General features: G+C 57.6%; 1 protein-coding gene across 1 annotated transcript in view; it reads right to left on the reverse strand.

Moving 5' to 3' along the window:
- mroh1 (maestro heat-like repeat family member 1) overlaps positions 1-26,862 on the reverse strand; it is a 190,321-nt gene that overhangs the window by 4,796 nt on the left and 158,663 nt on the right. The window contains exons 36-39 of the mRNA XM_041183382.1: positions 15,098-15,244; positions 3,773-3,961; positions 1,515-1,670; positions 693-827 (exon numbers count right to left, since the gene is read on the reverse strand). Coding sequence (XP_041039316.1) covers positions 693-827; positions 1,515-1,670; positions 3,773-3,961; positions 15,098-15,244 — 627 coding nt within the window. The remainder of the gene's footprint in view (positions 1-692; positions 828-1,514; positions 1,671-3,772; positions 3,962-15,097; positions 15,245-26,862) is intronic.

Raw genomic sequence — 26,862 nt, forward strand, 5'->3', positions numbered from 1 at the left:
TGGAAATCCAAAACAAAAACAGAAACAGAAATACCTGGAAAAACTCAGCAGGTCTGGCAGCATCGGCGGAGAAGAGCACAGTTAACGTTTCAAGTCCTCATGACCCTTCAACAGAACTAAGTAAAAATGGGAAAGGGGTGAAATATAAGCTGGTTTAAGTGGGGTGGGTGGGGGTGGTTGTTGGGACAAGCAGCCAGTGATAGGTGGAGATAACCAAAAGATGTCACAGATAAAAGGACAAAGAGGTGTTGAAGGTGGTGATATTATCTAAAGGAATGTGCTAATTAAGAGTAGAAAGCAGGACAAGCAAGGGACAGATAGCCCTAGTAAAGGGGGGGGGGGGGGGGTGAGGTGAAGGAATACTAAAAGGTAGAGATAAACAATGGGTGGAAATACATTTAAAACCGTTTACCGAGCTTGGGTCCGCCTGTGACGTTTGTATGTGAATGTGGGACTCGCAATGTGTTTGGTCAGGTTATTGGCAGTCGATGCTAGGTCATTGATTTAAACCAGGAATTGACAATACCTTTTGCTGGCAAAGAATCTAAGGGACATGAGGAGAGGTGGGATATGGAGTTAGGTTGCAGATCAGCCATGATCTCACTGAATGGCAGAATAGGCTTCAGGGGCTGAATGGTCTTCTGTTCCCACGTCCCTAAACCAGAGTGTTTGGATCCAAATGGAGAACTCACAATGTGTTTAGCCAGGTCGTTGATGAACTCTCCATAGTGCAGGATCGCCTCCTCCAGCAGATGCTTCTGAAACATTGCACTGATATTGTCTGAGCCCATCAGAGGGCCAATCGAACGCAGGGTAAATTTACAGGCCTACATCAAGAGAGAGCTGAGTGAGAAGCAACCAGCCTAAAACAACAGCTAACAAAATGCATGTAATTTCAATTTTCAGTTTGCAGACAGTAACATGGCAACATGGGTTAGAAACAGAGTAAAGCTCCCTCCACACTGTCCCCATCAAACACTCCCAGGACAGGTACAGCACGGGGTTAGATACAGAGTAAAGCTCCCTCTACAATGTCCCCATCAAACACTCCCAGGGCAGGTACAGCACGGGGTTAGATACAGAGTAAAGCTCCCTCTACACTGTCCCCATCAAACACTCCCAGGACAGGTACTGCACGGGGTTAGATAGAGAGTAAAGCTCCCTCTACACTGACCCCAGAGAGCTTCAATGTCAGCTGAGTGGTCTCTCTGCTACTCCAGTCTGACATTTTCGCCACACAGGAGAACACAGTAATTTGTCATCACTCTGTTGAGCTAAAGGCATTTTCCTGATGGAAAGTCACACCTCCAGCAATCTGGGTTCTGCTTGTCCCAGCTGCATCGTGCGACCACCCCCAGAGGTTGTCAGCAAAATCATTGCAGAGTGAACCTTGGCTCTGGAGGTCGGAGGTCACCCCTTGGCTGGGCTCACCCCCCCCCCCCTCCCCCCACCTCCACACCCCTAGGCCTCTCCCCATTCCCCGCCCATCCCCCTTTCCTAGCCCCAGACGGTACCTTGACCACCTCCTCACTGCTGTCGTTCAGGTGCAGTAATAAGCTGACCAGACTTGAGTGAATCTGTTCCACAAAGTCAGCTTTCGACTGGCCATCTCCGAACCGTGACAGGTTCCCGAAAACCATGAAAGCTGCTGCCCGCACCTCGTCCTTATCCTGCAGAGAAAGCAGCGATTACCAAAACGTCCGGCGGGTGAGCGGCCTGAGGAGGGGAGGGAAGCTAAACCCTGCAAATCCCTGTCTGGGGGGAGGGAGGGGGGAGAGAAAAAAATGGCCACCCCCACCCCAAACAGCCAACCACCATCTCAGCTGTTCAGCTCCAGAAGGCTTCATAGGCCAAACAAAGGCCCTGCTCTCAATTGCCATGGGATCTCTTCCAGTAACATTTACCAGGAAATGAGAGTGCAGGAAATTGAAAGCAATCCATTAGCATGTGTAGGGAATGGGTTAGGAGACAGGGAGGAGGGATATTGGCTGTGTACTTGACTGGGCCGGACATGACCTCTGTGCCCCCCAGGGATCTGTCCTGGGGCCTCAGCTTTTGGCTATGTTCACGAGCTGGGTGAAGAAATCAAGAGACGGTATTATCCACATGTGCTGATATCATCAGGTTAGGGGACAGGGAAAACGGTGTAGCTATAAAGCAGGGAGTCGCAACGAAGCATAAATAGACTGAGTTTGTGGCAAACGTGTGGCAGATGCAGATTAACGTGGAGACGTGAGAGGGATCATCAACTTTAGAGCCAAGATCGATCAGAGTGTTTTCCAGATGGAGCTGCAAAATGTGAAGCAGAGACATTGAGAATTTCATGTGCATAAAAACTATTGGAAAAAGCTAATGGAACATTGGCACTTTAATCTTGGGGCAGATGTACCAGCCGTACGGAGCTGACAGGGGTAAACAGTGTTCATTTCTAGACAAGTTCTCTCGAGTCGGGCTCCTGCTGTCCGAGACCATTCACAGCTCCCGATACCACCCTGTACCCCCTCCTGCACCACCCCCCATATCACCCTGTACCCCCTCCTGCACCACCCCCCGTATCACCCTGTACCCCCTCCTGCACCACCCCCTGTATCACCCTGTACCCCCTCCTGCACCACCCCCCCGTATCACCCTGTACCCCCTCCTGCACCACCCCCCATATCACCCTGTACCCCTCCTGCACCACCCCCCGTATCACCCTGTACCCCCTCCTGCACCACCCCCCGTATCACCCTGTACCCCCTCCTGCACCACCCCCCGTATCACCCTGTACCCCCTCCTGCACCACCTCCCATATTACCCTGTACCCCTCCTGCACCACCCCCCATATCACCCTGTACCCCCTCCTGCACCACCTCCCATATCACCCTGTACCCCCTCCTGCATCACCCACCCCATATCATCCTGTACCCCCTCCTGCACCACCCCCCATATCATCCTGTACCCCCTCCTGCACCACCCCCCATATCACCCTGTACCCCCTCCTGCACCACCCCCCCGTATCACCCTGTACCCCCTCCTGAACTACCCCATACACCCGCGCTTAACATTCCCACGCCTGCTACCCACCCCAGAACCCCCACTAAAAACCCCATGCCCACTACCCACTGAAACCCCGCTTAACATTCCCACGCCCACTACCCACCCCAAATCCCCCTCTGCTTAACAGCCCCCGTGCCAAGTACCCACTCTGAAAACCCCCCACTTAACATCCCCGTGCCCACTACCCCCCCTGAAATTCCCGCTTAACATTCCTGTGCCCACTACCCACACTGCACCACTCCTCCAATATACCCCGTACCCCCACCGATATCCCCCTGTATCCACCCCCCCACCGATATCCCCCTGTATCCCCCCCACCGATATACCCCCCACCGATATCCCCGTATCCCCTCACACCGATATCCCCCTGTATCCCCCCCCACCGATATCCCCCTGTATCCCCCCCACCGATATATCCCCCTGTATCCCCCCCACCGATGTATCCCCCTGTATCCCCTCACACCGATATCCCCCCACCGATATACCCCCCACCGATATACCCCCCACCGATATACCCCCCACCGATATACCCCCCACCGATATACCCCTGTATCACCCCCCCACCGATATCCCCCTGTATCCCCCCCCACCGATATCCCCCTGTATCCCCCCCACCGATATATCCCCCTGTATCCCCTCACACCGATATCCCCCCACCGATATACCCTCCACCGATATCCCCCTGTATCACCCCCCCCACCGATATCCCCTTTTACCACCCCCTCCACCGTACCTTCTCGAAGAAGGGGCGAATGCGGAGCGCAATGTTAATGAGGATGGGTTGGACGTTGGTTTCTTCGAGCTGTGCCAGGACCTTAGATAAACCTGCCATGGCCTCGAGTGTGATCAGATCCTCAGGATCATCTTTCTCATCCATACCAGCGATCATGGCCGACAGCAGCTTGGTCGAGTATTTGTGAACCTGCGGGAAGACGAACAGCATCAGATCCTGTATCAGCCTCGCGCCCGCCTCACGCCCCCTCCCGCGCCACCTCACGCCCCCCGTGCCTCATGTCCCCCCGCCTCACGCCCCCTCCCGTGCCCACCTCACGCCCCCCTGCCTCACACCCCCCATGCCCACCACACGCCCCCCGCCTCACACCCCCGTGCCCACCTCGCCCCCCGTGCCCACCATCAACCCCGAAGTTGAACATCACTGTGCCCACTACGTACCACAAATGTTCCCATGCTGCTACGCGCCCCGAAACGCCCCACTTCACCACCCCGTGCCCGCTATCCTCCCCAAAACGCCCCACTTCACCACCCCGTGCCCACTATCCTCCCCAAAACGCCCCACTTCACCACCCCGTGCCCGCTATCCTCCCTGAAACGCCCTTCACCACCCCGTGCCTGCTATCCTCCCCGAAACGCCCCACCTCACCACCCCGTGCCCGCTATCCTCCCCGAAACACCCTTCACCACCCCGTGCCCGCTATCCTCCCCGAAACGCCCTTCACCACCCCGTGCCCGCTACCCTCCTCGAAACGCCCAACTTCACCACCCCGTGCCCGCTATCCTCCCCGAAACACCCTTCACCACCCCGTGCCCGCTATCCTCCCCGAAACGCCCTTCACCACCCCGTGCCCACTATCCTCCCCGAAACACCCTTCACCACCCCGTGCCCGCTATCCTCCCCGAAACACCCTTCACCACCCCGTGCCCGCTATCCTCCCCGAAACACCCTTCACCACCCCGTGCCCGCTATCCTCCCCGAAACGCCCTTCACCACCCCGTGCCCGCTACCCTCCTCGAAACGCCCAACTTCACCACCCCGTGCCCGCTATCCTCCCCGAAACGCCCTTCACCACCCCGTGCCCACTATCCTCCCCGAAACGCCCAACTTCACCACCCCGTGCCCGCTATCCTCCCCGAAACGCCCCACTTCACCACCCCGTGCCCGCTACCCTCCTTGAAACGCCCAACTTCACCACCCTGTGCCCACTACCCACCCCAAAACCTCCCAATTAACAACCCCCCCCCCCCCCCACTGAGCCTGCTATCCTTCCCGAAACACCCCCCCTCCGCCTCGCTTAAACGTAGATAGGAGCAGGTTATTCAGCCTTTCGAGCCTACTCCGCCATTCAATATGATCATAGCTGATCCTCTATCTCAACACCACACTCCCGCTCTCTCCCCATACCCTCTGATGCCTTTAGAGTCTATAAATCTACCTATTTCCTTCTTCAATATATTCAGTGAATTGGCCTCCACAGCCTCTGTGGTAGAAAATTTCATAGGTTCACCACCCTCTGAGTGAAGACATTTCTCCTCATCCCTGTCCTGAATCACAATGTTACGGTGCAGAGGAGGGGAGCCAGTGGAATTGTCACTGGACTATTAATCCAGAGACCCAAGGTAATTCTCTGCGGACCTGGGTTCGAATCCCACCATAACAGATGGTGAAATTTGAATTCCAATTAAAAATAATCGGACCCACAATGACCATGAAACCATTGTCGATTGTTGTAAAAACCCATCTGGTTCACTTTGGGGAAGGAAATCTGCTGTCCTTATCTGGTCTGGCCTATGTGACTCCAGACCCACAGCAACGTGGTTGACTCTTAAATGCCCTCTGAACAAGGGCAATAAATGCTGGTCTAGCCAGCAGTGCCCACATCCCATGAATGAATAAATTAAAGGAGGAGGCCATTCGGTCCATGCACCGGCTCTCCGGATGAGCATTATGTCTTAGTGCCAATCTCCTGTTTTCTCCCCCATACCCTTATACATTGTTTCTATTTAAATAATCATTCTCCTCGATTGAACCTGCCTCCACCACACTTCCAGGCAGCGCATTCCAGACCCGAACCACTCGCTGTGAAAAAGTTTTTTCTCATCACATTTGCTTCTTTTGCAAAATCACTTTAAATCTGTGCCCTCTCGTTCTTGATCCTTTTACGAGCAGGAACCACTTCTCCCTATCTACTCTGTCCAGCCCCATCATGATTTTGAACATCTCTATCAAATCTCCCCTTAGCCTCCTCCTCTCCAAGAAGAACAGTCCCAACCTCTCCAATCTATCCTCATAGCTGAAGTTTCTCATCCCTGGAACCATTCCTGTAAACCTCGTCTGCACTCTCTCCCATGTGTTCACATCCTGCCTATAATGTGGTGCCCAGGACTGTTCACAATGTGGATTACACCCACCAAGGGCCACAGAGGACATGATCTTCACCGCAAGGCAACTGCAAGAGAAATGCAGGGAACAGCACCAATCCTTGATCTCACAAAGCCTTCCACACTGCCGACCACAAAGGATTATGGAGCATCTTCCTCTGCTTTGGCTGCCCCTAAAAATTTGTCACCATCCTCCACCTGCTCCATGATGGGATGCAAGTCGTGATCCCTGACCCACGGATCCATCACAGACCCGATCCACATTTGGACCGGGGACAAGCCAGGCTGTGTCATTGCACCAACGCTCTTCTCGATCTTCCTTACTGCAATGCTCCATCTCACCCTCAGCAAGCTCCACGCTGGAGTGGAGATAAATGACAGAACAAGCGGGAACCTGTTCACCCTCCACTGCCTGCAGGCCATATCCAAGGTCATCCCATTCTCTGTCATTTAGCTACAATATGGAGACAATGCTTCTGCGCACACTCGGAGACCGAGCTCCAAGGCATCGTCAACACCTTGCGCGAGGCATACGAGAACGTGGGCCTTACACTAAACATCCGTAAGACAAAGGTCCTCCACCAACCTGCCCCCTCCACACCGCACTGCCCCCCCAGTTATCAAAATCTAAGACAAAGCCTTGGACAACGGTGAAGCAAATAGACTGAGTTTGTGGCAAACGTGTGGCAGATGCAGATTAATGTGAGGACGTGAGAGGGATCATCAACTTTAGACCCAAGATCGATCAGAGTATTTTGCAGATGGAGCTGCAAAATGTGGAGCAGAGACTGTCAACAAGGGCAGACATCGATGACGAGGTTCAACACCACCTTCAGTGTGCCAGCGCAGCCTTCAGCTGCTGGAGGAAGAGTGTGTTTGAAGACCAGGACCTCAAACCCTGCACCAAGCTCAAGGTTTACGGAGCAGTAGTGATAGCTGCTCTCCTGTATGGCTCAAGGATGAGGACTATGTACAGCAGGCACCTCAAAACTCTGGAGAAGTCCCACCAGCGCTGCCTCTGCAAGATCCTGCAAACCCATTGGCAGGACAGGTGCACCAACGGCAGTGTTCCCAGACCAACATCTCCGGCATTGAAACATTGACCACCATCAAGCCACATCGTCTGCAGCCTGACACGAGACCCCTGCTCTACTCGGAGCTTTGACATGGTGAGCGAGTCCCAGGAGAGCAGAGGAAACGTTTCAAGGACACCCTCAAAGCCTCCGTGAAAAAGTGCAACATCCCCACCGACATCTGGGAATCCCTGGCCCAACACTGCCTGAAGTGGAGGGAAAGCATCCGGGAACACGAGTCTCATTGTCAAGGACTAGCTGAAGCCAAGTGTCGACAACAAAAGAAGTGCTTGGCAACCAGGACACCCCATCCATCTGTTCCTCCTACCAGCGTCTTCCCCCCCTGTGACAGAGACTGTAGGTCACATATTGGACTCTTCAGGCACCTGAGAACACATTTTTATTGTGGAAGCAAATCACCCTCGACCCCGAGGGGCTGCCTAGGAAGAAGACACAATACACCAGCGGAGGTCTAGCTACTGTCTTATATAAGCTCAGCATAATATCCATGCTCTTGTACTCCATGCTCTTATTAATAAAGGCCAGGATACTGTATGCTTTATTAACCACACTCCCCATCTGTCCTACTATCTTCAATGATCTATTCACATATGCACCCAAGTCCCTCTGCTCTGCTTTTTTTATTCATTCATGGGATGTGGGCTTCACTGACTGGGCCAGCATTTATTGCCCCTCCCTATTTGCCCTTGAGAAGGTGGTGGTGAGCTGCCTTCTTGAGCCGCTGCAGTCCATGTGGTGTAGGTACACCCACAATGCTGTTAGGGAGGGAGTTCCAGGATTTTGACCCAGCAACAGTGAAGGAACGGTGATATATTCCCAAGTCAACATGGGGAAAGGTTTGGAGGGGAACTTCCAAGTAGTGGTGTTGCCTCTATCTGCTGCCTTTGACCTTCTAGATGGTGGTGATCATGGGTTTGGAAGGCGCTGTCTAAGAAGCCTTGGCAAGTTCCTGCAGTACATCTTGTAGATGGTACACACTGCTGCTACTGTGCGTTGGTGATGGAGGGAGTGAATGTTTGGGGATATGGTGCCAATCAAGCAGGCTGCTTTGTCCTGGATGGTGTCAAGCTTCTTGAGCATTGTGGGAGCTGCACTCATCCAGGCCAGTGGGGAGTATTCCATCACACTCCTGACTTGTGCCTTGTAGATGGTGGACAGGCTTTGGGGAGTCAGGTGGTGAGTTACTCGTCGCAGGATTCCCAGCCTCTGACCTGCTCTTGTAGCCACAGTATTTATATGGCTAGTCCAGTTCAGTTTCTGGTCAATGGTAACCCCCAGAATGTTGATGGTGGGAGATTCAGTGATGGTAATGCCATTGAATGTCATGGGGCGATGGTTAAATTCTTTCTTGTTGGTGATAGTCACTGCCTGACAATTGTGTGGCATGAATGTCACTTACCACTTGTCAGCCCAAGCCTGGATGTTGTCCAGGTTTTGCTGCATTTGGACATGGACTACTTCAGTATCTGAGGAGTCGCAAATGGTGCTGAACATTGTACAATTATCAGTGAACATCCCCACTTCTGACCTTATGATGGAAGGAAGATCATTGATGAAGCAGCTGAAGATGGTTGGGTCTAGGACACTACCCTGAGGAACTCCTGCAGCGATGTCCTGGAACTGAGATGACTGACCTCCAACAACCACAAGCATTTCCCTTTGTGTTAGGTATGATTCTAACCAGTGGCGAGTTTTCCTCCTGATTCCCACTGACTCCAGTTTTGCTAGGGCTCCTTGATGCCACACTCGGTCAAATGCTGCCTTGATGTCAAGGGCAGTCACTCTCACCTTACCTCAGGAGTTCAGCTCTTTTGTCCATGTTTGAACCAAGGCTGTAATGAGGTCAGGTGCTGAGTGGCCTTGGCAGAACCCAAACTGGGTTTCAGTGAGCAGGTTATTGCTAAGCAAGTGTCGCTTGATAACACTGTTGATGACCCCTTCCATCACTTCACTGATGGTCGAGAGTAAACTGACCATGTGGTAATTTGCCAGGTTGCACCCCCTTAAGAATTGTATCCTTTATTTTATATTGTCTGTCCATGTTCTTTCTACCAAAATGAATCCCCTCATACTTCTCTATATTGAACTTCATCTGCCACCTATCTGCCCATCATTAATAATTATTAATAGAACATATACTATTGTTAATAGAACTATTAATTCTATCCTGAATAATTGTTTCAGGAAGCTTCCCCAGCACTGAAATTAAACTGACTGGTCAGTAATTGCTGGGCTTATCCTTACAGCCTCTTTTGAACAAGGGCATAATGTTTGCAATTCTCCAGTCCTCTGACACCACCCCTGAGTCTAGGTAAGTCTGAAAGATTATGGCCAGTGCCTCTGCAATTTCTACTCACTTCCTTCAATATCCTCATCCAGTCCCAGTGCCTTGTCAACTTCTGTCACAATGACCTCAGTAGAGTCTGCTTCCTTGGTAAATGACTTACCCCAAATCCTAAGATTGTGACCCCTTGTTCTAGACCTTCACGGCCAGAGGAAACATCACCCCAAAATCCAGTCTGTCCATCCCTGTCAGAGTTTTATTTGTTTCAATGAGATCCCCTCTCATCCTTCTAAACTCCAGTGAATACAGGCCTAGTCGGCCCAATCCCTCCTCATCCTGCCATCCCCGGAATCAGTCTGGTGAACATTCACTGCACTCCCTCTATGGCAAGTATATCCAAGTATATCCTTTCTTAGGAAAGGAGACCAAAACTGCACACAATTCTCCAGGTGTGGGTCTCACCAAGGTCCTGAACAGCTGCAGTAAGACACCTCTGCTCCTATACTCAAGTCCTCTTGCAATGAAACAAAACAGATGAACGGAGAGCACACAGAAATAAACAAGTACGATTTGATAGCCATTATAGAGACATGGCTGCAGGAGGACATGGATTGAGACCTGAGTATTAAAGGGCACAGGACATTTAGGAAGGACAGGAAGTGAGGTCAAGGTGGAGGGGTGGCTCTGCTAATTAATGATGGTATTAGCACATTAGAGAGGGATGACCTAAGTTCAGGAAACCAGGATGTGGAAATGGTTTGGATAGAGATGAGAAATGATAAAGGAATGAAGTCACATGTGGGAGTGGTGTAGAGGCCCCCTAATAGTAACCACATGGTAGGATGCAGCATAAAGGAAGAAATAATTGGAGTTTGTCAGAAAGGTACGGCAATAATCATGGGAGATTTTAATTTACATGTAGACTAGAAAAGTTAAATGGGCAAAGGTAGCCTAGATGTGGAGTTCATAGAATATTTCCAAGATAGTTTCTTAGAACAGCGTGTTCTGGAGCCAACCAGAGAGCAGGTTATACTAGACCTAGTATTGTGGAATGAGATGGGATTAATTAATGATCTCGTAGTGAAGATGCCCCCTAGGTAGCAGCAACCATAATATGATTGAATTTTACATTCAGTTTGAGAGAGGAATCGGTCTGAGACTGTTTTTAAACTTAAATAAGGGCAATTATGAGGGCATGAAAGCAGAGCTGGCTAAAGTGAATTGGCAGATTAGATTAAGGTCAATAGAGATGCAGCGACAAACATTTAAGGGGATATTTCAGAAATAGATACATTCTAACAAGTAAGAAAAGGTCCAAGGGACAGACACACCATCCGTGGTTAATTAGAAAAGTTAAAGATAGTCTCGAACTTAAAGAAAAGGCACATAATTGCAGAAAGATAGGTGGAACGTACAAAGATTGGACAGGATATAAGGAACAGCAAAGGATGACTGAAGATTAACAAGGAGGGAAAAGTTAGAGTATGAGTGAAAGCTGGCCAGAAATATAAAAACAGATAGTACGAGTTTCTACAAATGTTTTAAAAATAAACGAGTTAACAAAGTGAGCGTTGGTTCCATAGAAAGTGAGTCTGGAGGACTGATAATGGAAAACAAGGAAATGGCAGATGAATTGAACAGGTATTTTGCATCAGTCTTCACTAAAAAGAATACAAGTAACATCCCAGAAGCAGCTGTAAATCAGGAAATGGGAGGGGGAATCCCAGGAAAATTACAATCACCAGGGAAGTGGTACTGAGTAAATTGCTGGAGCTGTGGGCTGACAAGTCTCCGGATCCTGATGAACTTCATCCTAGGGTCTTCAAAGAAGCGGCTAGTGAGATAATTGATGCATTGGTTTTAATTTTCCAAAAGTCCCTAAGATTCAGGGAAGGTCCCATTCGATTGGAAGATAGTTGGCGGGGCAGAGACAGAAAGCGAGAAACTACAGGCCAGTTAGCTTAACATCTGTCATAGGAAAAATGTTAGAAGCTATAGCATTATTGGATAAGCTCAAGGTCATCAGGCAGAATCAACCTGGTTTTGTGAAAGGGAAATCATGTTTAAACAACTTATTGGAGTTCTTTGAGAAAGTAACATGTGCTGGATAAAGGGGAACCAGTGGATATACTGTACTTAGATTTCCAAAAGGTATTTGATAAAGCGCCACATCAAAGGTTATTGTGGAAAATGAAAGCTCAAGGGGGGGTAACATATTAGCATGGATAGAAGAGTGGCTGGTTAAGGGGAAGAGGAGAGTAGGTATAAATGGGTCTTTTTCAGGTTGCCCACAGGGATCAGTGCTGGGACCTCAACTGTTTACAATTTATATCGATGACTTGGACAAAGGGATGGTTGCCAAATTTGCTGATGACACAAAGGTAGGTAGGAAAGTAAGTTGTGAAATGGACAAAAGGAGACTACAAAAAGATATAACATGAGAGGGCAAAGATGTGGCATCTGGAGTATAAGGTGGGAAAATGTGAAATTGTCCATTTTGGCAGGAAAAGTAAAGGAGAAGCATATTATTTAAATGGTGAGAGATTGCAGAGCTTGGAAATACAGAGGGATCTGGGTGTCTTGGTGCATGAATCACAAAAGGCTAGTATGCAGGCACAGCGAGTATTAGGAAAGCTAATAGAATGTTATCATTTATTGCGAGGGGAATTGGTTATAAAAGTAGGGAGGTTATGCTTCAGTCAGACAGGGCACTGGTGAGACCACATTGGGAGTATTGTGTACAGTATTGGTCTCCTCATTGTAGGAAGGATGTAAATGCATTGGATGCAGTTCAGAGAACGTTTACTAGACTAAGGGTTCTTTTCTGAATGGAGAGCTGTGACTATTGGAGTTCCGCAGGGATCAGTGCTGGCACCTTTGCTGTTTGTAGTATACATAAATGATTTGGAGGAAAATGTAACTGGGCTAATTAGTAAGTTTGCAGACGACACTAAGGTTGGAGGAGTTGCAGGTAGTGAAGAGGATTGTCAAAGGATACAACAGGATATAGATTGTTGGAGACTTGGGCGGAGAAATGGCAGATGGAGTTTAATCCGGACAAATGAGAGGTTATACATTTAGGAATATCTAATACAGGCAGGAATTATACTGTAAATGGCAGAACCCTTAAGTGCATCGACAGGCAGAGGGATCTGGGTGTACAGGTCCACAGGTCACTGAAAGTGGCAACACAGGTGGATAAGGTAGTCAGGAAGGTATATGGCATGCTTGCCTTCATTGGCAGGGGCATTGAGTATAAAAGCTGGGAAGTCATGCTGCAGCTGTATAGAACCTTGATTAGGCCACACTTGGAATATTGCGTGCAATTCTGGTCGCCACATTACCAGAAGGATATGGAGGCATTTGAGAGGGTGCAGAGGAGGTTTACCAGGGTGCTGCCTGCTCTGGAGGTTCTTAGCTATGAGGAGAGGTTGGAGAAACTCGGATTGTTCTCACTAGAGCGATGGAGATTGAGGGGCGACTTGGTAGAAGTTTACAAAATTATGAGTGGCATGGACAGAGTAGATAGTCAGAAGCTTTTTCCCAGGGTGGAAGAGTCAATTACTAGGGGACATAGATTTAAGGTGAGAGGAGAAAACTATAGAGGAGATGTGCGGGGCAAGTTTTTTTTACGCAGAGGGTAGTGAGTGTCTGGAAATCGCTGCCAGAGGAGGTGGTGGAAGCAGGTACGATAGTGGTGTTTAAGAGGCAGCTTGACAAATACATGAATAGGATGGGAATAGAGGGATACGGACCCCGGAAGTGCAAAATGCTTTAGTTGACGGGCAATATGATCGGCGCAAGCTTGGAGGGCCGAAGGGTCTGTTCCTGTGCTGTACTTTTCTTTGTTCTTTGTTCTAATACCAGGAATGGGCAGGTTATCTCATGAGGAAAGGTTGGACAGGCTGGGCTTGTATCCGCTGGAGTTTAGAAGAGTAAGAGGTGACTTGATTGAAACGTATAAGATCCTGAGGGGTCTGGATAGGGTGGATGTGGAGAGGGTGTTTCTTCTTATGGGAGAACCTAGAACTAGGGGTCACTGTTAAATCCCTTATTTTTAAAAACAGAGATGAGGTGAAATTTTTTTCTGAGGGTTGAGTGTCTTTGGAACTCTTACTCACAAGACAGTGGAAGCAGAGTCTGAATATTTTTGAGGAGGTGGATAGATTCTTGGTTAGCAAGGAGGTGAAAGGTTATCGAGGGTAGGCAGGATGCAGATTTGAGGTTACTATCAGATCAGCCATGATCTTGTTAAATAGTGGAGCAGGCTTGAGGGGCTGAATGGCCTACTCCTGCTCCTTGTTCATATGTTCATATGAAGGCCAACATACCATTTCGCTTAACAGTGACTGGTGTACAAGGACACCCAGGTCCCTTTGTACACCAACATTCCCCAATCTATCACTATTTAAATAACACTCTGCCTTTCTGTTTTTCCTACTGAGGTGGATAACTTCACACTTATTCCACATTATACTGCAACTGCCATGGATTTGCTCAATCTGTCCAAATCACCTCAAAGCATCTTAACACCCTCCTCACCACTCTCATTCCCAGCAAGTTTTGTGCTGTCTGCAAACAGCCCACTATCTGCCCCAAAACCCTGCTTAACGTGCTCCCCCAAAACCTATCACCCCCAAAACACCATTTAACGACCCAGAGCCCACTATCCGCCCCAAACCCCCCCTGCTTGACCTCCTGTGATTGCTACCCACCCCTTAATCCCACACCCCTCTGCTTCATATCCCCCCCACCAAGGAATCGCTACCCCTCCCCCACTGAACATCCCCTCAGTGATCACTACCACCAACCCCCCTCCCCCGATAAAACTGCCCTCACTGCTTAACGCCGCCCCCCCCCTGCTGCCGACCCGCTAAACATAAGACCATAAGACATAGGAGCAGAAATTAGGCCATTCGGCCCATCGAGTCTGCTCTGCCATTCAATCATGGCTGATAAGTTTCTCAACCGCATTCTCCCACCTTCTCCCCATAACCTTTGATCCCCTTACCAATCAAGAACCTATCTAGCTCGTTCTTAAATACACTCAATGACCAGGCCTCCACAGCCTTCTGTGGCAATGAATTCCATAGATTCACCACTCTCTGGCTAAAGAAGTTTCTCCTCATCTCTGTTCTAAAAGGTCTTCCTTTTACTCTGAGGCTGTGCCCTCGGGTCCTGGTCTCTCCTACTAATGGAAACATCTTCCCCATGTCCACTCTATCCAGGCCTTTCAGTATTCTGTAAATTTCAATCAGATCCCCCCTCATCCTTCTAAACTCCATCGAGTATAGACCCAGAGTCCTCAAACATCGCCGAAACACACCGGCCCAGATCCCCACCCCAAACCGAAACACACCCCCCACCCCCACGCAGTTACCATTCCATGGAACACACCCTCCAGATTCTCACCCCAAACCACACTGATCCCAGACCCCAGACCCTACCCCTCCCACCCCAACCTCTTTCCTCCTGCTGATGCTGGGAGGGGGGGGGGGGTGGGTGGGGGAGGGGATTTATAATTCCCGGTGTGTTTGGGGGGGTGCGTGGAGAGAGTCCTGACCTTGTGCGATGCTCCGACTGCAGCGTTCCCCAGGCCTCTGATGGACAACATTCGGACGATAGTGGACGTATCGACCAGGCAGGGCAGCAAACTGCTGAGCAGGATCTCGGTCAGGACCAGGTCAGAGGTCACACGGTGTCTCAATAACTGCAAAGGTGAAACAGTGCCGGGGGTCAGGGGTCAGTCAGCCAAAGGCAATCGATAGTTATCAGAGCAGGAAAAAGTCACGTATAAAAGAAACCCAAATTCCCTCGATTCAGCATCTACTGACCGGCCAAAGGAGCTGCATTTCTATAGTAACTTGCACTATCTCAATGTCCCAAAGCGCCTCAATCAACAAAGGCCATTTTGAGGTGTAGTCACTGTTGGTTTGGAGGAAACACAGCAGCCAGTTTGCACACAGCAAGATCCCACAAACAGCAATGTGATAATAACCAAATAAAATCTGTTTTATTGACATGGATTCAGAGATAAATATTGGTCAGAAAACCAGGAAGAACTCCCCCACACTTCTTCAAATAATGGCCACAGCCCTCTTACATCCACATGACAGGGCAGAGGCTCGGTTTAACAACTCATCCGAAAGACAGTACCTTCAACAGTGCAGCACTCCCTCAGTACTGACCCTCTGACAGTGCAGCAGTTGCCAGAACTGACCCTCTGACAGTGCAGCACTCCCTCAATACTGACCCTCTGACAGTGCAGCACTCCCTCAATACTGCCCCTCTGACAGTGCAGCACTCCCTCAGTACTGACCCACTGACAGTGCAGCAGTCCCTCAGTACTGACCCACTGACAGTGCAGCACTCCCTCAGTACTGACCCTCTGACAGTGCAGCTCTCCCTCAGTACTGACCCTCCAAGGAACGCAGAAATCTCGGGGAGCTGTGGGGACGGGTCGGGGGGAGATTGGAGAGATGGGGGCGGTGGGGGCTGTGGAGTTAACCAATCGGGGAGGGTCTGTGTCGGTCAGTGGATACAGGGGGGTGATGGTGAGAGCGGGACTCAGTCAGAGTAAAGACACAGAGCTGAGGTTCTAGCTGCACTTTTCAACAGGAGGAAAGAGTTAAAGAGTTTGTGAGTGGATAGTTTAAGTAGAGCGTTGGAATATAGTCAGTCACACAGTGCAGACTGAGAAGAGTCAGCACAACCCGCCTGTGCCTCAGCGATGCCCGCTCTGAGTGCCAGCACGTGTTTGTGTTTTGTTTGATAACATGAGCCAGCTATTTTAAAGAGAATGGAAAATCTGAATCGCATCAGTAACGAGTGTCCAGGAAAACGTCTGTCCAAGGAGCCAGCAGTGGGGAGTTTTCCAGTCATACAGCCAAGCTCTACTGACCCAGAACAGGGACCTTGTTTAACATCCCCTCCCACCTTCACCTGCAGCCCACCCACTCAGCAGAGCTCCCCCACACCGTGCTGCGGGGGGGGGGGCAGGGGTAGGGACGATTGGGTGAGGAGGTGTGGTAGTTGTAGGATAGGTGGATGGGGTGGGGGAGGGGAAGTTGTGGTCAGTGCATGTGCCCCCACAACCCCCGCCCACCTCACCACCACCACCTCACCATCCCCGCCCACACCCCCACCTCACCCTCCCACCCACACACACCCCCACCTCAACACCCCCCGACCCCACACAACCCCACCTCACCCCCACCCACACACACCCCCACCTCACCCTCCCACCCCCACACACCCCCACCTCAACAACCCCCCCACACCCCCACCTCACCAACCCCCCCACACCCACACACACCCCCACCCTCGCCCCACCCACCCACACACACTCCCACCTCACCCCCACCTCACCAACACCCCCACACCCCCACCTCACCAACCCCCCCACACCCACACACACCCCCACCCTCGCCCCACCCACCCACACACACCCCCACCTCAACCCCCCCGCCCACACACACCCCCACCTCACTCCCCCGCCCACACACACCCCCACCTCACCCCCCCGACCCACACACACCCCCACCCTCGCCCCACCCACCCACACACCCCCACCTCAACACCCCCCGACCCCACACAACCCCACCTCACCCCCACCCACACACACCCCCACCTTAACACCCCCCGACCCCACACAACCCCACCTCACCCCCACCCACACACACCCCCACCTCACCCCCCCACCCCCCCACACCCCCACCTCACCCCCCCACCCCCCCCACACCCCCACCTCACCAACCCCCCACACACCCCCACCTCACCCCCACCTCACCAACCCCCCCACACCCACACCCCCCCCACACCCCCACCTCACCCCCCCACCCCCCCCACAACCCCACCTCACCAACCCCCCCACACCCCCACCTCACCCCCCCTCCCCCACACACCCCCACCTCACCCCCACCTCACCAACCCCCCACACCCACACCCACCCCCACCCTCGCCCCACACCCACCCCCACCCTCGCCCCACCCACCCACACCTCACCATCCCCCCCCCACACACACCCCCACCCTCGCCCCACCCACCCACACACACCCCCACCTCACCATCCCCCCCACACACACCCCCACCCTCGCCCCACCCGCGCACACACACCCCCACCTCAACCCCCCCGCCCACACACACCCCCACCTCACACCCCCGCCCACACACACCCCCACCTCACCCCCCCCACACACACCCCCACCTCACCCCCCCGCCCACACACACCCCCACCTCACCCCCCCCACCACACACACACCCTCGCCCCAAGCCCCGCACCCTCGCCCCACCCCCCACACACACACACCCTCGCCCCTCCCCCGCACCCTCGCCCCACCCCTCACACCCACTCCCCCCAACCCTCACACGCACTCCCCCCCACACACACGCACTCCCCCCACCCCTCACACCCACTCCCCCCCCGCACACACCCACTCCCCCCCCGCACACACCCACTCCCCCCCCGCACACACACACTCCCCCCCCGCACACACACACTCGCCCCCGCACACACACACTCGCCCCCGCACACACCCACTCCCCCCCCGCACACACCCACTCCCCCCCCGCACACACCCACTCCCCCCCCGCACACACACACTGCTTCCCCCCTCACACACACACTGCTTCCCCCCCCGCACACACACTGCTTTCCCCCCCGCACACACACACTGCTCCTCCCACACACACCCACTCCCCCCCCGCACACACCCACTCCCCCCCCGCACACACCCACTCCCCCCCGCACACACACACTCCCCCCCCGCACACACACACTCCCCCCCGCACACACACACTCCCCCCCGCACACACACACTCCCCCCCGCACACACACACTCCCCCCCGCACACACACACTCCCCCCGCACACACACACTCCCCCCGCACACACACACTCCCCCCCCACACACACACTCCCCCCCGCACACACACACTCCCCCCCGCACACACCCACTCCCCCCGCACACACCCACTCGCCCCCCGCACACACCCACCTCGCCCCCGCACACACCCAGCTCGCCCCCGCACACACCCACTCGCCCCCCGCCCACACCCACTCGCCCCCCGCACACACCCACTCGCCCCCCGCACTACACCCACTCCCCCCCCGCACACCACCCACTCCACCCGCCGCATCACACCCACTCCCGCCCGCGCACACACACACTCGCCCCCGCCACACACACCCACGCGCCCCGCACTACGACCCACTCCCCCCCCGCACACACCCACTCCCCCCCCGCACACACCCACTCCCCCCCCGCACACACCCACTCCCCCCCCGCACACACCCACTCCCCCCCCCGCACACACCCACTCCCCCCCCCGCACACACCCACTCCCCCCCCGCACACACCCACTCCCCCCCCGCACACACCCACTCCCCCCCCGCACAACCCCACTCCCCCCCCGCACACACCCACTCCCCCCCCGCACACACCCACTCGCCCCCCGCACACACCCACTCGCCCCCCGCACACACCCACTCGCCCCCCGCAAACACCCACACCCCCCCACACACCCACTGCCCCCGCCACACACCAACTGCGCCCCCCACACACACATCCCCCTATCCCCCACACACACACACACACCCCCTCCCTCACACACACACACACACACCCTCCCCCCCACACACTCACACACCCCCTTCCCCCCACACACGCACCCCCTCCCCCACACACACGCACCCCCTCCCCCACACACACGCACCCCCTCCCCCACACACACGCACCCCCTCCCCCACACACACGCACCCCCTCCCCCACACACACACCCCCTCCCACACACACACCCCCTCCCTCACACACACACATCCCCTCCCTCACACACACACATCCCCTCCCTCACACACACACATCCCCTCCCCCCCACACACACACCCCCTCCCCCCACACACACATCCCCTCCCCCCACACACATACCCCCTCCCTCACACACACACCCCCTCCCTCACACACACACCCCCTCCCTCACACACACACCCCCTCCCTCACACACACACATCCCCTCCCTCACACACACACACCCTCCCCCCCCCACACACACACACACCCTCCCCCCCACACACACACACCCTCCCCCCCACCCCACATACACACACACCCTCCCCCCCACATACACACCCAATAACCCCCAACACACACACACACACACCCACTCCCCCCCAACACACACACCCACTCCCCCCCACCACACACACACCCTCCCCCCCCACACACACCCTCCCCCCCCACACACACCCCTCCCCCACGCACACACACCCCTCCCCCACGCACACACACCCCTCCCCCACGCACACACACCCCCTCCCCTCCCCGCACACACAGCCCCTCCCCCGCACACACAGCCCCTCCCCCGCACACACAGCCCCTCCCCCACACACACACACCCCCTCCCCCACACACACACACCCCCTCCCCCACACACACACACAACCCCTCCCCCACACACACACAACCCCTCCCCCACACACACACAACCCCTCCCCCACACACACACACACCCCTCCCCCACACACACACACCCCTCACCCTCACACACACACCCTTCACCCACACACACACAACCCCTCCCCCACACACACACACAACCCCTCCCCCACACACACACAACCCCTCACCCTCACACACACACAACCCCTCACCCTCACACACACACCCCTCCCCCACACACACACACCCCTCCCCCACACACACACAACCCCTCCCCCACACACACACACCTCCCCAACACACACACAACCCCTCCCCCACACACACACACCCCCTCCCCCCCGCACACACACACCTCCTCCCCCCCGCACACACACACTCCCCCCCGCACACACACACTCCCCCCCGCACACACACACTCCCCCCCGCACACACACACTCCCCCCCGCACACACACACTCCCCCCCCACACACACACTCCCCCCCGCACACACACACTCCCCCCCGCACACACCCACTCCCCCCCGCACACACACACTCCCCCCCCCGCACACACACACTCCCCCCCGCACACACACACTCCCCCCCGCACACACACACTCCCCCCCGCACACACACTCCCCCCCGCACACACCCACTTGCCCCCCGCACACACCCACTCCCCCCCGCACACACCCACTCCCCCCCGCACACACCCACTCCCCCCCGCACACACCCACTCCCCCCCGCACACACCCACTCCCCCCCGCACACACCCACTCGCCCCCCGCACACACCCACTCGCCCCCCGCACACACCCACTCGCCCCCCGCACACACCCACTCGCCCCCACACACACCCACACCCCCCCACACACCCACTGCCCCCGCCACACACCAACTGCGCCCCCCCACACACACATCCCCCTATCCCCCACACACACACACACACCCCCTCCCTCACACACACACACACACACACACCCTCCCCCCCACACACTCACATACCCCCTTCCCCCCACACACGCACCCCCTCCCCCACACACACGCACCCCCTCCCCCACACACACGCACCCCCTCCCCCACACACACGCACCCCCTCCCCCACACACACGCACCCCCTCCCCCACACACACGCACCCCCTCCCCCACACACACACCCCCTCCCACACACACACCCCCTCCCTCACACACACACATCCCCTCCCTCACACACACACATCCCCTCCCTCACACACACACATCCCCTCCCCCCCACACACACACCCCCTCCCCCCACACACACATCCCCTCCCCCCCACACACACACCCCCTCCCCCCACACACACATCCCCTCCCCCCCACACACACACCCCCTCCCCCCACACACACATCCCCTCCCCCCACACACACACCCACTCCCCTCACACACACCCCCTCCCACACACACACCCCCTCCCTCACACACACACATCCCCTCCCTCACACACACACACCCTCCCCCCCCCCACACACACACACACCCTCCCCCCCACACACACACACCCTCCCCCCCACCCCACACACACACACCCTCCCCCCCACATACACACCCAATAACCCCCAACACACACACACACACACCCACTCCCCCCCAACACACACACCCACTCCCCCCCACCACACACACACCCTCCCCCCCCACACACACCCTCCCCCCCCACACACACCCCTCCCCCCCCACACACACCCCTCCCCCACGCACACACACCCCTCCCCCACGCACACACACCCCTCCCCCACGCACACACACCCCTCCCCCACGCACACACACCCCCTCCCCTCCCCGCACACACAGCCCCTCCCCCCCCGCACACACACCCCCTCCCCCACTCACACCCCCTCCCCCACACACACACACCCCCTCCCCCACACACACACACCCCCTCCCCCACACACACACACCCCCTCCCCCACACACACACACAACCCCTCACCCTCACACACACAACCCCTCCCCCACACACACACAACCCCTCACCCTCACACACACAACCCCTCCCCCACACACACACACACCCCTCCCCCACACACACACAACCCCTCCCCCACACACACACACCCTCCCCCCACACACACAACCCCTCCCCACACACACACAACCCCTCCCCCACACACACACACCCCCTCCCCCCCGCACACACACACCTCCTCCCCCCCGCACACACACACCTCCTCCCCCCCGCACACACACACCTCCTCCCCCCCGCACACACACACCTCCTCCCCCCCTCACACACACACCTCCTCCCCCCGCACACACACACCTCCTCCCCCCCGCACACACACACTCCCCCCCGCACCACACACTCCCCCCCGCACAACACACACACCCCCCCCGCACACACACAATCCCCCCGCACACAACACACTCCCCCCCCACCACACACACACCCCCCCCGCACCCACACACACCCCCCCCCCCCACACACACTCCCCCCCGCCACACACACTCCCCCCCCGCCACACACACTCCCCCCCGCCACACACACTCCCTCCCACCACACACACTCCCCCCCACCACACACACTCCCCCCCGCACACACACACTCCCCCCCGCACACTACACACTCCCCCCGCACACACACACTCCCCCCCGCACACACCCACTCCCCCCCGCACACACCCACTCCCCCCCCGCACACATCCACTCCCCCCCGCACACATCCCACTCACCCCCGCACACACCCACTCCCCCCCGCACACACCCACTCCCCCCCGCACACACCCACTCCCCCCCGCACACACCCACTCCCCCCCGCACACACCCACTCCCCCCGCACACACCCACTCCCCCCCGCACACACCCACTCCCCCCCTCACACACCCTCTCCCCCCCTCACACACCCACTCCCCCCAACACACACACCCACTCCCCCCCGCACACACCCACTCCCCCCCTCACACACCCACTCCCCCCCTCACACACCCACTCCCCCAAACACACACACCCACTCCCCCCCGCACACACCCACTCCCCCCCGCACACACCCACTCCCCCCCGCACACACACACTCCCCCCCGCACACACACACTCCCCCCCCGCACACACCCACTCCCCCCCCTGCACACACCCACTCCCCCCCGCACACACCCACTCCCCCCCGCACACACACACTCCCCCCCGCACACACACACTCCCCCCCGCACACACACACTCCCCCCCGCACACACACACTCCCCCCCGCACACACACACTCCCCCCCGCACACACCCACTCGCCCCCCGCACACACCCACTCGCCCCCCGCACACACCCACTCCCCCCCCCGCACACACCCACTCCCCCCCGCACACACCCACTTGCCCCCCGCAAACACCCACACCCCCCCCACACCCCCCCACACACCCACTGCCCCCGCCACACACCAACTGCCCCCCCCACACACACATCCCCCTACCACCCACACACACACAACCCCTCCCTCACACACACACACACACACACATCCCCTCCCCCCCACACACGCACCCCCTCCCCCACACACACACACCCCCTCCCCCACACACACGCATCCCCTCCCCCACACACACGCATCCCCTCCCCCCCACACACACACCCCCTCCCCCCCACACACACACCCCCTCCCCCCCACACACACACCCCCTCCCCCCACACACATACCCCCTCCCCCCACACACATACCCCCTCCCTCACACACACACACCCCCTCCCTCACACACACACATCCCCTCCCTCACACACACACATCCCCTCCCTCACACACACACACCCTCCCCCCCACCCCACATACACACACCCCCTCCCCCCCACACACACCCTCCCCCCCACACACACCCCTCCCCTCCACACACCCAATCCCCCCCAACACACACACACATACCCCCTCCCTCACACACACACATCCCCTCCCTCACACACACACACCCCCTCCCTCACACACACACACCCCCTCCCCCCCACACACACCCTCCCCCCCACACACACCCACTCCCCCCCACACACACACACACACCCTCCCCCCCACACACACCCTCCCCCCCACACACACACCCCCTCCCCCCCACACACACACCCCCTCCCCCACACACACACCCCCTCCCCCACACACACACCCCCTCCCCCACACACACACCCCCTCCCACCCCACACACACACACACCCCTCCCCCCCCCACACACACACACCCCTCCCTCCCCCCCACACACACACCCCCTCCCCCCCACACACACACCCCCTCCCCCCCACACACACCCCCCTCCCCCCCACACACATACCCCCTCCCCCCCACACACACACCCCCTCCCCCCCACACACACACCCCCTCCCCCCCACACACACCCCCTCCCCCCCACACACACACCCCCTCCCCCCCACACACACAACCCCTCACCCCCACACACACAACCCCTCCCCCCCACACACACACCCCCGCACCCTCACACACACACCCCCTCCCCCCCACACACACACACCCTCCCCCTCACACACACACACCCTCCCCCCCACACACACACCCCCTGCCCCCCACACACACACCCCCTCCCCCCCACACACACACCCCCTCCCCCCCACACACACACCCCCTCCCCCCCACACACACACACCCTCCCCCCCACACACACACCCCCTGCCCCCCACACACACACCCCCTGCCCCCCACACACACACCCCCTGCCCCCCACACACACACCCCCTGCCCCACACACACACACCCCCTCACCCACACACACACACCCGCTCCCCCCACACACACACAACCCGTCCCCCACACACACACCCCCTCCCCCAACCCACACACACACCCCCTCCCCCAACCCACACACACCCCCTCCCCCACAACACACACACCCCCTCCCCCAACCCACACACACACCCCCTCCCCCAACCCACACACACACCCCCTCCCCCACACACACACCACCTGCCCCCCACACACACACACCCCACTCCCCCACACACCCCCTCCCCCACACACACCCCCTCCCCCACAACACACACACCCCCTCACCCTCACACACACCCCCTCCCCCTCACACACACAACCCCTCCCCACACACACACAACCCCTCCCCCACACACACACCCCCTCCCCCACACACACACCCCCTCCCCCCCCACACACACACCCCCTCCCCCCACACACACACACCCCCTCCCCCCACACACACACACCCCCTCCCCCCACACACACACACCCCCTCCCCCCTTCACACACACCCCCTCCCCCCCCCACACCCCCCTCCCCCCCCCACACCCCCTCCCCCCCCCACACACACCCTCCCCCCCCCACACACACCCACTCGCCCCCCACACACACCCACTCGCCCCCCACACACACCCACTCGCCCCCCACACACACCCACTCGCCCCCCACACACACCCACTCGCCCCCCACACACACCCACTCGCCCCCCACACACACCCACTCGCCCCCCACACACACCCACTCGCCCCCCACACACACCCACTCGCCCCCCACACACACCCACTCGCCCCCCACACACACCCACTCGCCCCCCACACACACCCACTCGCCCCCCACACACACCCACTCGCCCCCCACACACACCCACTCGCCCCCCACACACACCCACTCGCCCCCCACACACACCCACTCGCCCCCCACACACACCCACTCGCCCCCCACACACACCCACTCGCCCCCCACACACACCACTCGCCCCCCACACACACCCACTCGCCCCCACACACACCCACTCGCCCCCCACACACACCCACTCGCCCCCCACACACACCCACTCGCCCCCCACACACACCCACTCGCCCCCCACACACACCCACTCGCCCCCCACACACACCCACTCGCCCCCCCCACACACCCACTCGCCCCCCCCACACACCCACTCGCCACCCGCACACACCCACTCGCCCCCCCCACACACCCACTCGCCCCCCCCCACACACCCACTCGCCCCCCGCACACACCCACTCGCCCCCGCACACACCCACTCGCCCCCCCCACACACCCACTGCCCCCGCCACACACACCCACTCGCCCTCCACACACACCCACTCGCCCCCCACACACACCCACTCGGCCCCCACACACACCCACTCGGCCCCCACACACACCCACTCGGCCCCCACACACACCCACTCGCCCCCCACACACACCCACTCGCCCCCCACACACACCCACTCGCCCCCCACACACACCCACTCGCCCCCCACACACACCCACTGCCCCCGCCACACAACCACTGCCCCCCCACACACCCACTGCCCCCCCCACACACCCACTGCCCCCCCCACACACACATCCCCCTCCCCCCACACACACACACCCCCTCCCCCTCCCCCCACACACACTCACACACCCCATCCTCACACTCACACACCCACTCCCCCCCACATACTCACACACCCCCTCCTCACACTCACACACCCACTCCCCCCCACACACTCACACACCCCCTCCCCCCACACACTCACACACCCCCTCCTCACACTCACACACCCCCTCCCCCCCACACACTCACACACCCCCTCCTCACACACACTCACACACCCCCTCCTCACACACACTCACACACCCCCTCCCCCCCACACACTCACACACCCCCTCCTCACACACACTCACACACACCCTCCTCACACACACTCACACACCCCCTCCTCACACACACACACACACCCCCTCGCCCCCCACACACACCCACTCGCCCCCCACACACACCCACTCGCCCCCCACACACACCCACTCGCCCCCCACACACACCCACTCGCCCCCCACACACACCCACTCGCCCCCCACACACACCCACTCGCCCCCCACACACACCCACTCGCCCCCCACACACACCCACTCGCCCCCCACACACACCCACTCGCCCCCCACACACACCCACTCGCCCCCCACACACACCCACTCGCCCCCCACACACAGCCACTCGCCCCCCCGCACACACCCAC

The sequence above is a fragment of the Carcharodon carcharias genome, chromosome 3, assembly GCF_017639515.1.
Source record: "Carcharodon carcharias isolate sCarCar2 chromosome 3, sCarCar2.pri, whole genome shotgun sequence".
Classification (NCBI taxonomy): domain Eukaryota; kingdom Metazoa; phylum Chordata; class Chondrichthyes; order Lamniformes; family Lamnidae; genus Carcharodon; species Carcharodon carcharias.